Source organism: Dipodomys spectabilis, unplaced genomic scaffold, assembly GCF_019054845.1.
Source record: "Dipodomys spectabilis isolate Male_0828 unplaced genomic scaffold, ASM1905484v1 ptg000141l, whole genome shotgun sequence".
Lineage (NCBI taxonomy): Eukaryota > Metazoa > Chordata > Mammalia > Rodentia > Heteromyidae > Dipodomys > Dipodomys spectabilis.
In genome coordinates this window covers 2,829,740-2,842,133 of record NW_024870818.1, presented here as the reverse complement: position 1 = coordinate 2,842,133, position 12,394 = coordinate 2,829,740, and the positions used below count along the sequence as shown (strand labels likewise).

At 37.2% G+C, this 12,394-nt stretch overlaps 1 protein-coding gene across 3 annotated transcripts in view; it reads left to right on the top strand.

The window, feature by feature from the left end:
• The window catches only part of Aftph (aftiphilin), a 69,821-nt gene extending 58,710 nt beyond the window's left edge, over nucleotides 1-11,111 (top strand). For all 3 annotated transcript variants that reach the window (XM_042691141.1, XM_042691143.1, XM_042691142.1), the window contains 2 exons: nucleotides 3,546-3,669; nucleotides 9,984-11,111. In XM_042691141.1, the coding sequence (XP_042547075.1) occupies nucleotides 3,546-3,669; nucleotides 9,984-10,128 (269 nt within the window). In that variant the 3' untranslated portion in view covers nucleotides 10,129-11,111. The remainder of the gene's footprint in view (nucleotides 1-3,545; nucleotides 3,670-9,983) is intronic.
• The last annotated feature ends 1,283 nt before the right edge of the window (nucleotides 11,112-12,394 follow it).

Sequence of the window (12,394 nt, the reverse complement as noted above, 5' to 3'; positions counted from 1 at the left end):
CATAGTACCTGTAATGATAGAAGCTTTACAGATTCTAGCATTTTGTTTATTAGTGCTGCTAAATACATAATTAGGTTCCAGAATATTGAAGTCTAGCACATAATTTATATAATCTAACACAGAAATACTATTTTTATGTAGAAAATACACTACTGGTTTCTCATAGAGGAAAATAAAAGTTAACAGAATAGTAGAAAAAATTGCTATAAGTTACTAAAAGATAGAAATTAAAAGTTACTGGAATGCTGTTATACAGAGGCTAAGTTTATTGACCTAAAGACTAATGTACTTTGCCATTTTCTAACTAAATAAAAGATTAAAAGCTATAATGTCATTTTTATGTTACAGTGTATTTGATTTTAATGAGTCCTTATTATCCCAAATGATGATCTGGTAATAATGCCCAGTATTTATCAGCCAACCACTAGGTGCTATATGAATGCTGGCTACTGAGTGCATAGCAAAGATCCCTCAGTGCCCAACCAGTGGCCAGTTTCACAGCCAGTTTAGTTACTGGGAATTTGTTCTATTCCACTGGATAGACCAGTCACCCACTTCCAACAGTTTAGGAAACATAGTGGAATATGTGGGGAGAATTACAGTTGGCTGTGGGCAAGCTAGGGACCCGGGATGCCCTTCTCAGATCTAGTTAGGAAAGTGTCCCGTGAAACCCGAGCCCCTGCACTTTTCTAAAGTCTAAGCTCCTCATTCCCTTTTTCTTTGTTTTCAAGATTTTACAAGTATATTTAAAAAACCAGTCTGTCTGCTTCTGATTTCAAGATGATATTTACTATTTACTTAAATTACTTATTAATTCGATCTTTGGAATGAACTAGAGTTGTATGACATTTTATAATACTTAATGGAATAAAAGGGAGCAGCCAAAAAATTGCCAAAATAAGGGGGGAATTTCCTTTATTAATATAGTCCCAAGAATTCTGAAGCTCCCATTTAAAATTTGCTGCTATTTAGTCATAACCTATATTAATTGCAGGTTATGAGGCTACTTTTTTTCTTTTGGATATCTAAATTTTGACTTAGATTTAATTTTTGCTTACATAAAAACTCATTTTAAAGCCATCCATAGGAACACAAATAATCTGGCAACACAAAGACATTACAGAACTGAGCTGGCAGTCAGTCTCAGTGTACACAGCTGCACAAAGAGCAAGCAGTTTGAAAAGCGTAGAGCTATAATGAGAGTGGAATTAGCACAGTCAAAATTCAGTCCTCTTTTACTTGGAACCCATTTAAATATTTCTATTAAGTATTTCTATTAATATGCTTTAGCTGCTATATAAATTTGATTATAATAGATTTGCTTTGGCTTTTTATTGCTATTAGGTTTTGTTAAAACTTACCATCAAGCTACAGGTGTCAACACCTGCCTTAGTGACATTTTACCACCTGCTTGCACTTTTTCTGACTTGTTTCTGGGAAAGTCATTTTGTCTTAGCTTGCGGTTATTTTGTGTGTGATTCTTAGGAGGTTGGCGTAGAACTTGGTTGGCTAGCTTTAATTATGTAATTAAACTATGCCTCATTAAGGTTCTGTGGGAGAAAAAAACTTCATTAAAAAAGTACTCTCCAATTATTAGAGTATACTAGGTAATTGCTTTGTTTCAGAAGACTTGAACCATATTTGTTATGGTGGATTTTAAGAGTCCTTTGGTTATATTTATTTGTTTAGCAAAAGGAAGATGAGGGAGTGATCTTTTAGGGTTTGTTGTTGTTGTTGTTGCCGCCCTATTTTTAATGAGCCACTTTACTATGTGACAGCCAAGTGGCCAGTATCTAATAAGCCCAACTAAGATTTCCCTTGCACTTTCCTGATGGCAGTCAAATGCAATTACTTATTCTGCATTATATGATTAGACATCAACTTAATCTTCAATTTCTTGGAGTCTAACCTTTAATAGTAGAGGAGGAAAAATGCCTGGGGTTTGTTGAATCCCTTTATAGACATGATTTTGTACATTTGTGCATTTAAATGCAGTCCGTATACTTACTGTAGAACCAGAGAAACCATTTAATAAGTACACTTTGAAACTATACCTTAATGAAATATTGAGAACTTGGAAGAATCAGCTTACATTTTCTATAGCCTTCCTCCCTTGGACTTGATAACTATGGAAGCCGCTTTTGCTTGTTCAGTTTCTGTAAACATCTGAGTTCTATGTTTATATATGCCAGTCATCTACAGAGAAAGAAGCCAATTGTGATTTTTTTACCTTGAAATATCCTAAAAAGAGGGACTTTGTTAGTATAAATATGTCTGTTAGGTATAATAGGTTTGATTATAATCCAGTCTTGCAGGGTTTTTTTAAAAAAAAATAAAACCAGCCAGGTACAACCATGCACACCTATAGTCCAGCTACCTGGGAGGCAGGGATGGAAGAGTCATTTGAGCTGAGGAGTTCAAGGCCACCACAGACAACTGAAATGCCTATAACTCCCCTCCTCTCCAAACAAGTAAAAATTGAAGAGGTAGATAGATGGATAGATACATACATACATACATACATACATAGACAGACAGACAGACAGATACATAGATAGACAGACATGCAACACTGAGTAAAACATTTTTTTTACAGTCTACTTTTCTTTATAGTGTACAACTACTGAAGTTTCTACTCTAATTTGGTAGAACCAAGGAGAATAGTATTAAAAACATTTTTATTGGAGTGTATTTATTACCCAAAGTTTAGAGTAAGTTAAAATATTTAGCTTTTCTAGTGTTTCTGTAATCATTTAATATAAGCCTATATTACAGTTATAAAAATCATAAATCATTTTTGTGAAGATGGGAGGATTTTTAATTGTAGACTTTTGCATTTCAGTTCTCTAAATTAGGCTCCTTTTGAATTTTAATTAGATATTTGAACTATAGGCTGCTAAATTTAGATATAAGACTATAGAAATATAACCTGGAGGTAAGAATTTTTGTAGTAGTGCTTTGATGTCACTGTTTCTGAAACTATTTTTTCCTTTCCACTTCTTACCTGAAAAAGAACAATATGGTCATTTGATGATTTGAGTAATAGTTCATTTTTTAATGTGTTTATAATATATTAAGTAAATACAGTCATGTAGAATAACCAAATCATTAAATATGTTTGAAGTTTATATTAGCTTCCAAGTCTCTTGCTGTAGAAGAAAATAAGGAAGAAAAAATGGCTAGGGAAGTAGAGGAAGGCTCAAAAGTTAAAAATTGGGAGTTTAAAAATAGAGTTTCTATTTATGAAACACTGACAACAATCCAAAGCTGAAGTTTTCTATAGAAGGTAGAAATTTTTTAAAATATTTGGGAAGCAGGTACTACATAAATTTAAAGATAAATGTAATTCAAATTACGAGTTTTTAAAAAATAGTAGTTTTATTTTTGTAGTTTAAAAAATAAACACAGTATCACAGTGTTCTAAAAATGGGTTGAACTTGTGAGAGGCTCAGATGTTTACAGAACATTGCTGCTGCATCTTAGATTGTGGCTAATTGAGTAACCCAGGCAGTTTGCCATCACTGACTGTCATTTCATACTACAAGGTGTGGATCCAGAGTTGTATGAATTAACAACTTCTAAGCTGGAACTTTCCACCTCAAGCCTCAAAGTGACTGATGCGTTTGCAAGACTCATGTCCACAGTAGAGAAGACAAGCACATCTACCAGGTAAATAAGCAGGTAGTGTTAATTATACCCTAATGTTGAATTCTGAGACCAAAGGCAAAAGGAGTGTAAATTGGCAATGTTTCAGGATATTGTATTAAACTACTTTATATTTTTTAAAAGCCAACAGATGCCTAAGAAAATGTTACCAAATTATGTCTAATAATGAACTTTGTTAAAGCAGAGTTATTTCATAAGTCTGGAAAGGACTGACAGATGTTGTTTGGCTTTTCCTTCCCTTCTCCCAATTCCCTCAACTTTGTAGAAAAAAAAAAAAAGCCACATTGATGAGAAAATAATTCTGATTAAAGTATTGAGATCTGGAAGTCATTGTAGAAACATTTCTCTTTCCTTCATGATTACTAAGTTCATCTTTGGGAACCAAGTTTCATACTCATAGTGTGTGCATCTAGGCTAATTTTTTTTTACTTCCAAGTTAACATAGGATAAATAGCCACTCATATTTCCAGATTTTCACTGATGGAGGTATGAAGTCTTCCTAAACAGGCACTCTTCCTCAGAGCTAAATCCCCAGGCCTCTGTGAAACCCTCCCTTCTCAAGCTTCCTGGAAACCTCTTAGTGATACAGCCTTTAAAGAAGCAGTTAACTCTAGTGATACAGCCTTTAAAGAAGCAGTTAACTATCAGTGTTGGAACCAGAGATAGGGCCTCAAGCATAGGATTTGTGAAACCTTTAAATTGATGTAAGTAAGCAATGGAATAACCCATTGATTTGACATGTAAGAATAATAAGCCAGTTCTTAATAGAAAGGCAGTCATAATGAGCCAGAATATCACTTGTATAAGAGCAAATACTGGTTGGTTGACCTGCCAGTTCTGCATCCATAATTCATCAGCATTTTAAAGAGGAATATTGGGCCACGTACTAGTGGCTCATGCCTGTAATACTAGCTACTCAGCAGGCTGAACTCTAAGGATCAAAGTTTGAAGCCAGTCTGGTCAGGAAAGTCTATGAGACTCCATTAACTACCAGAAAGCCAGAAATAGAGCTTTGGCTCCAGTGGTAGAGGACTATCCTTGAGCAAAAGAAGCTCAAGAGCCAGAACCCAATCCCTGAGTTCAAGACCCAAGGTCTGCATAAAAAATAAATGAAGAGTAGTTACATGTTAGTTACCTGTTTGGGAGATTAGTACAGCTTTCTCTTGCATAAACACATACCATTCACATGTTAAATTCACATTTATCAATTTTATTGAAAAATCCACCTCCTCTTTTCTGTCTTAAAGCTATATCTTAAATTTAAAACTACAGGGGCTGGGAAGGTGGCTCAGTGGTAGAGCGCTTGCCTTGCATGCCTGAGGTCCTGAGTTTGATTCCTCAGCACCACATAAGCAAAAAGAAAAAAGCTGGAAGTGGCACTGTGGCTCAAGTGGTAGAGCACTAGCCTTGAGCTGAAGAGCTGAGGGACAGCACCCAGGCCCAGAGTTCAGGCCCCACAACTGGACCCCCCCCAAAAAATAAATAAATTTAAAACTATATTGTAAACCATATTTATTAAATCAACAGATATTACTTTCCCCTAGAATAGACGTAGCCTGAAAGCAGGCCCTTTCTGTCCACAGACTCCCTCCATTGCCCCGAGTCATCATGGTGCCACTTGGCACTACCAAAGCCTCCTACTACATGGACCTCCTTGTAAGCGTAGCTATCATGGGCTTGGTGCAGGCATTTAACTTCTCTTTCCAAATCATTTCTTCAAGGTAACATTCTCTTCCTAATTTCTCATCCATTTCTTCTACATATGTTAACTGAAAGCAAATAAATGCACATGTGTGACTTTAAAGCCAACCTGATATATTCACTGTCAGGCTGTTCCTGGGACAGACCTACTGTTTCCTCACCATTTTCCCCCTTGGAGTCTTACCGTTGTTTTAAAGTTCCAGTGCTGAAAAGTACTCCTTGTACCATTAGGAGGAGCTCCAAACCACGTTAACTAGCCTGCTTTCCTGATTTTTAAACTTACCCTTGAAACATACTGTGTGTATAGAGTGTTTTTTCAACCCCTATCACTAAGTCTTTCTCATTTTTCTCTTATTCTCAACTAAAACAATGAGCTAAAGCTATCACATGCATCCTAGGGGCAATGGTAAAGTTGCAGTAAATTATCTCTGGCAATTGTCTAACTTATTAAAGTGCTATGGATCAAAACCCAGTTTGTAGCTGGGTGCTGGTGGCTCACACCTATAATCTTAGCTACTCAGAAGGCTGAGATCTGAGGATTGAAGTTCAAAGCCAGCTCGGGCACAAAAGTCCTTGAGGCTCTTATCTCCAATAAACCACTCATAAAACTGGAAGTGGCGCAGTGGCTCAAGTAGTAGAGTGCTGGCCTTGAGCTGAAGAGCTGAGGGACAGCACCCAGGCCCAGAGTTCAAGCCCCATGACCAAAAAAAAAACAAAATCAAAAGCAGTTTGTAAATGGTAAGCAGACTCTACCACTTACCTACACTCTTAGCCCCAACTTTATATTTAAAACAAAATAAACTAGGCATGAATATTCCTGTTTATAATCCCAGCTATTCAGGAGCAGAGATCAGGAGGATTACAGTACCAGGCCACCCCAAGCAAAAAGTGAAATCAGTGAACCAGGGCATTTTAGCATACATCTTTTATCCTAGCTATTTAAGAGACCATGGGTAGAACAAAGTCCAAGGCTGACCCCAGGCAAAAAAATGCAAGGCCAGTCAAGAGATAGTGGCTCATGCTTGTAATCCTTAGCTACTAAGGTAAGGAGACTGAGATCTAAGGATGGTGATTTAAAGTTAGCCCAGCCAGGAAAAGGGTATAAGATTCTTTATCTTCAATTAACTACCAAAAAACCAGAAGTGGATCTTTGGCTCAAATGAGTGAGCACTAGTCTTAAGCAAAAAAGCCCAAGCCCTGACTTCCAGCTAAGGACATACACATGCACACACGCACGCACACACATGACTATACATGAAAACTGAAGTAAAACAGCTGAGGATATGGCTGAATGGTAGAGCACCTGCCTAGCAAATGTTATGCTCTGAGTTCAAACTCCAAGGCTCCCCCCCCCCCCACACACACACACTCACAGGAAAAAGAAACTGAAAACATAGTGTGCCAACTTTCGATTTTTTTTTTTTTTAAGGAAAATATGCTGTTTGAAAATAGTGAGAAGTTCAGATATCCTTAAGTCTTAGTATTTAAAGTCCCACGATAACAAACAAATGCAGTGGTAGTACGGTACTATAAATGATACAACTTGTGAGCAGGGGGAAGGGAAAACTGGGAGAGAGCCAAGGAAGGGATAACATTGTCTAAAAGGAAATGTACAGCCGGGTGCTGGTGGCTCACGCCTGTCAACCTAACTACTCTGGAGTTTGAGATCTGAGAATCACAGTTCAAAGCCAGCCAGGGCAGGAAAGTCTGTGAGACTCTTATTTCTAGTAAAACACCAGAAAACCAGAAGTAGTGCTGTGGCTCAAGTGGTAAAGCACTAGCTAGCCTTGAGCTCAGCTCAAGGAACAGTACCCAGACTCAGAGTTCAAGCCCCACCACCACCACCAACAACAACAAAAAGAAATGTACTCATTACCTGACTTATGAAATTACCTTTACAATAATAGTTTTTTTAAGGGAAAAAAAAAGTCCTACCAATTATATAAGCTTTTCAACTTTACATTCTTACCAACACTTGTTACTGTCTTTCTTTTTGGTGATAGCCATCCTAGTGGATTTGAAATGGTATTTTACTGTCTTTTTTTTATTTGCATTTTCCGGGTGGCTAACAATATTAACCATTTGTGTATCTTCTTTGGAGAAATGTCACTCAGTCCCTTTGCCTGTGTTTAAATTATTTAATTTGAAAGAGTTCCTTATAAATTACCAATACTAGACTTTTATCAGCTATATAATCTACATATTTTTTCTCCCATTCTGCAGGTTGTATTTTTTTTATAGCATCCATTATAACAAAGTTTTCATTATGATGGAGCCAATTTGTATGTATTTTTTTCTCTCTTGTTGCTTTACTTTAGGTCTAAGAAACCATTGCCTAATTCAGGAAGATTTATACCTACGTCTGATCCATTCTTTATTAATTTTTATACGTTGTGACATAGAGGGCCTGTCTGTCTTTACATGTGTATGTACAGTTGTCCCAGTATTATGGAAAGATCTTGGCATGCTTGTTATGTATGGGGAAATGGATATAGAAACACAGTTTCTTCCTGGCCTTTTAGTTGTGTTCTATTTTATTCTCCCAATAAATTTTATTAATAATATTGTATAAATCTATAATAAAAGGTTTTATTATAGAAATATCATTTCCAAATAGAACTTTGCAGAGTTCTCCAAGAACTATTTCCATACTACCAAGCTAATCAACCTTGCATTAGAAACAATTTCTTTTTTAAATAATATTGTATTTTATTGTAAAAGTGATGTACAAAGAAGTTACATTTCTGTTAAACAGTGCTACCCCTTCCCTTGTTTTCTCCCACTTTCCTACCTCCCCCCCAGTTGTAAAATTCATTTCTAACATAGTGTCTTGTGAGTATCGCTGTTGCATTGGCTCACCCTTTGTTTTGTTTTTGTGTGTTTGTTTTTGTCAGTCCTGGGGCCTGAACTCTGGGCCTGGGTGCTGTCCCTCAGCTCTTCAGCTCAAAGCTAGCAATCTACCACTTGAGCCACAGCACCACTTCCAGCTTTTTTTGCTTATGTGGTGCTGAGGAATCGAACCCAGAGCCTCATGCATGCCACCTTCCCAGCCCTGTTATTTGTTTTTTAACCAGTGAGAATAAAGATCAAAATTAGATTCTTACCTATGAAGACTGGCATATGTATCCCATAACTACAAATGCACAAATGTAAATTATGTGAATTTTAAAAGTATAACTTTACATTGCCTCCAGGTAGTGCCTCTAAAATGTAACATTAGTTGCATTGTGCTTTTTTAAAACCTATACTAATTTTTACACACTGTTTCTTTGTTAAAGCCCATTCCAGCTGTACTCCACAAAAGGGGAAATTCATCTAGACAGTCTCATTTGTTATTGTGTCAAATAGCCATTTTTTTTAAATTACAAAAGCAGTAAAGTCATATTGTAAGAAGGTAGAAAATTGAAGTTTTACATTCTTAACATTTAAATCACTGTGACTCCCTTGTTGTGCATTCTTTTCAAGTCTCTTTTCCATGATAAATTCTTACCTATATTTTTTAAACAAAAATCAGATATAATCTATACTGAATTAAACTTGTTTACTCAATGATGTGTATCTGTCGGTTTCATTGAGTTTTCATTTCATAAAAGATTCAGGCTGGATTCATATTTCACAGACACTGTTGTTCCTGTTTTGTACAAACCAATATTCAATCCAGATTTTGTTCCCAGCTGCATGTCCTCAGTTCCTTCTCAGCTAGCTTATATCCTCCATCCCTTTTGTTGTTTTTTATGTTTTTTTTTTTTGGTTGTGGGGCTTGAACTCAGGGCCTGGGTGCTATCCCTGAGCTCTTTTTGCTCAACGCTAGTGCTCTACCAGTTTGAGCCACAGCTCCACTTCCAGTTTTCTGGGGGTTAATAGGAGATAGAGAGTCTCGTGGACTTTCCTGCCTGGGCTGGCTTTGAACTATGATCCTCAGATCTCAGCCTTCTGAATAGAAAGGATTACAGGCATGAGCCACCAGTTCCCGCTTTTTTCTACATAACTCATTTGAGTCACATTTGACTGGCATTTCCTACAGCTCGTCCACCTGGCTTAGCAGGCATTTTGCATATCTGTGTTAGGCCCCAAACTGGTCACTGGGGGTCAGTGTGGTAAAATAGATGTCATGTCAAAGACCATAGGAGGTAAAGATCCTGCCTGTATCCCAGCCAGGCCAAGGGCTCCCTCTCCTGGAGTTTCCCATGGGAATAAAGAAAGCCTGAGGTTAAGATGACTTCTAATACCTTGTGCCACATGTTTTGTGTGGAGGTAATTTTGGTAAGTTTCACAGGGGTAGGGGAAAATCCAATTAGATGGAGTGTTATTAGAATGTTAACACCATTACACTGCTCTATGCCTGGGCAGGTATTTCTAGCCGTACGCAAAGGTGAGCTGTACATGTGACTGACTGTGTGTATGTGCTAGCCCTAACAAAAATACAAAAGCAGCCCATTTGTTGTTGTTCATAAGAGATTCAGCACGGGGCACAAGAAGCACATACACCAAAGGAAGTACCAGTCTTTGCTTAAGTACCAAAGATTGCTAACTCCCCACCCTGAGAATGGCTTTCTCCCATCCAACCTACAGCAAAGTCCCATGAACACACTTGCCTTTTTTTCATCCATTCATAGGAAACCAAAAAGAGAAGAACACTTGAGTGAAGAAGCTGTCAAGGTGATTGCCAGCCTTCCTGACCTGACATTCATGCATGCCAAGGTGTTGATGTTCCCTGCCACCTTAACACCTTCTACAAGCTCCCAAGAACAGGCCGACTGATCACGGGCTGAACTGGACAGTTTCAAATCCTTTTTCTCTCCTCTTTCCCTTCCATACCATCAAAAGCATACCTGCTCTGATTAAAAAAAAAAAATTCAACTTCAGCTGATTTGTTGGTAAGCCGCACTAGAAAGGTATACATAGTAATGTATATTTTATTTACATACTGAAGTCCTAAATTTATATTAGAAAAATGTAAATAATCGGGGATGAACATTTTTGAAGATTTATTCTTTTTGTGTTGCTGGGGTGTATACATTTATGTCTTTGTGAAATACACTGGTGGTGTCCTTCTTACAAAACTTTTGAAATAAAAAAAAAATTTAAAAAACTCAGATCTCCACTGTCTGAAATCCCCTTCAGTCTTTTCCAGTTGCATTGAATGCCCTCTTACTTTTTCATGTCACATGTTGGATTACTTTTGCTATCATAAATAAGGTCCAAAGTCCCTGGTTAATTTTTTTTTTAATTTTGTGTGTGATGGGTTTGTTTCAGATCTGGCTTTGGTTAACATTTTATGGCTCTTTTTTAAATCTTTTCAATCTGGCATATTGCTATTTGACCTTTTGCTAGCTACTTCATCGATGGCTCTTTTTGCTATAGGATATGGATCATTGTCAGAACTTGATTGGAGGGGTCAAAGAGATTGTGTCTGTTTTAAATCTGTTTGATTTGAAGAAGGACCAAGTTTTATGAATGTCTTACAATGAAATTTTCTTGTACTGATTTTTGTTCTATTGTACCACTATTTTTTGAGGATTTTGCACAGTGTAAAATGACATAATCATAGATTGCTATGGTTTAGGCTGTATATACAGTGAAAACTATGGGTTTTAAATGTTTGGGGAAATTCCTATGGAAAAAAGAGAGACATGTAGAAGAACCTCTAACAGGGTTAATGTGCATGCCCAAGGTCTTTTGAGATTTCAGTGTGTAAATTTCCTTTTAGCTTACACAAAAATAAAATAATTTAAAAGAAATTTGCCTGTTGTCTTTGTATTTTGGTATCTGAGGGAAAATGCAACTAATGTATTTTAACTCCAAAGGAAATCATTTGATAGGACTTGTACTTTTTTGAAATCAGAAAAATTTAGAACTGGTCTTTAAGAATTAGATAGTGCTTTCAGTAGCTGAGCTGTTTTTATATGTTTACCAAGAAATGATCAAAGAATTCTCATGATTCATTGTAACATTGTCTTCAGATTATTGGCGGTTAAATAAGGATTTGCAGGGATTTTTTTTCCCTTCCAAGGAAGTGTATGCATGAAATTAAGGTGAACAGATTTCTAAAAATAATTTTTAGAATTTTTTTCAGACAAAAGCCCCATCCTAATTTCAAAAGGAATAGGTCATCGCCAATAGCAGCTCTCCTCATCCCACACAGGAGTGCCCCAGTGGGCTCTTGCCCCTCTACCCAACAGGCTCCTGGTTGCCAGGGTATACAGCTACAGCAATACTCCTCTGAGTGTAGTGTACACATAGTCTACCATGACATGATGCTTATCCAGACATCTACCATTTCCCAGACTTTTCTCATCCAAGGAAGACATTCTGAATGTCTTCTTCCGAAATGTGGAAGAAGAGAATTTAAGATTTCAGGAGAACTTTAGCAAATCTGCTTATTACTATGTTAGTAAAAGCTAGTCTCTGAGCTTGAATTATATTCACTCTAACAAATAAGAACAATACTATCTACTTCATAGAGCTGACATATTAAATAAAAGATGTGCACACCCATGAATCTGACATTTGGAAGGTTGAGGCAGGAGGATCCAAAGTTCAAGGCTAGTCTAGGGTACACAGCCAGAGCTAGTTTATGAACAAATAAATGAGAGGAGATGCAAGGCACCTAAGCAGTCAGAAGTGGTAGATCATAGCTGCAACAAAATCTATGTGAAGTCCCAGGGACTAGAGAAAGAATAACATCAAATAACAATGCAAGAGCTTGTTATTGGAAAACAATCAGGTGGCCCTGTTCTAATGACTTACAAAGTATCTCCTCTTATAACCACCTCTCAGTAATCCAGTCTTGCCTGTTGTATGTCATAATGGTCTTTGCTGTTTTAATTACAACAGACCCTACTATTGGACTGTCCTAGGTTAAAGTCACTGTTTCAATAGTGATGACCAAAAATACTCTGCAGCCACCTAGGCTCAAACTGTACCTCGAACACTCATAGGGGACTTTCTGGTGGGGCCTTGAGCGCCTCCCTGGTATCCTAGGGAGTCAACTATCAGTTTCTGGTAATCAGCTGCTCTGGCAGCA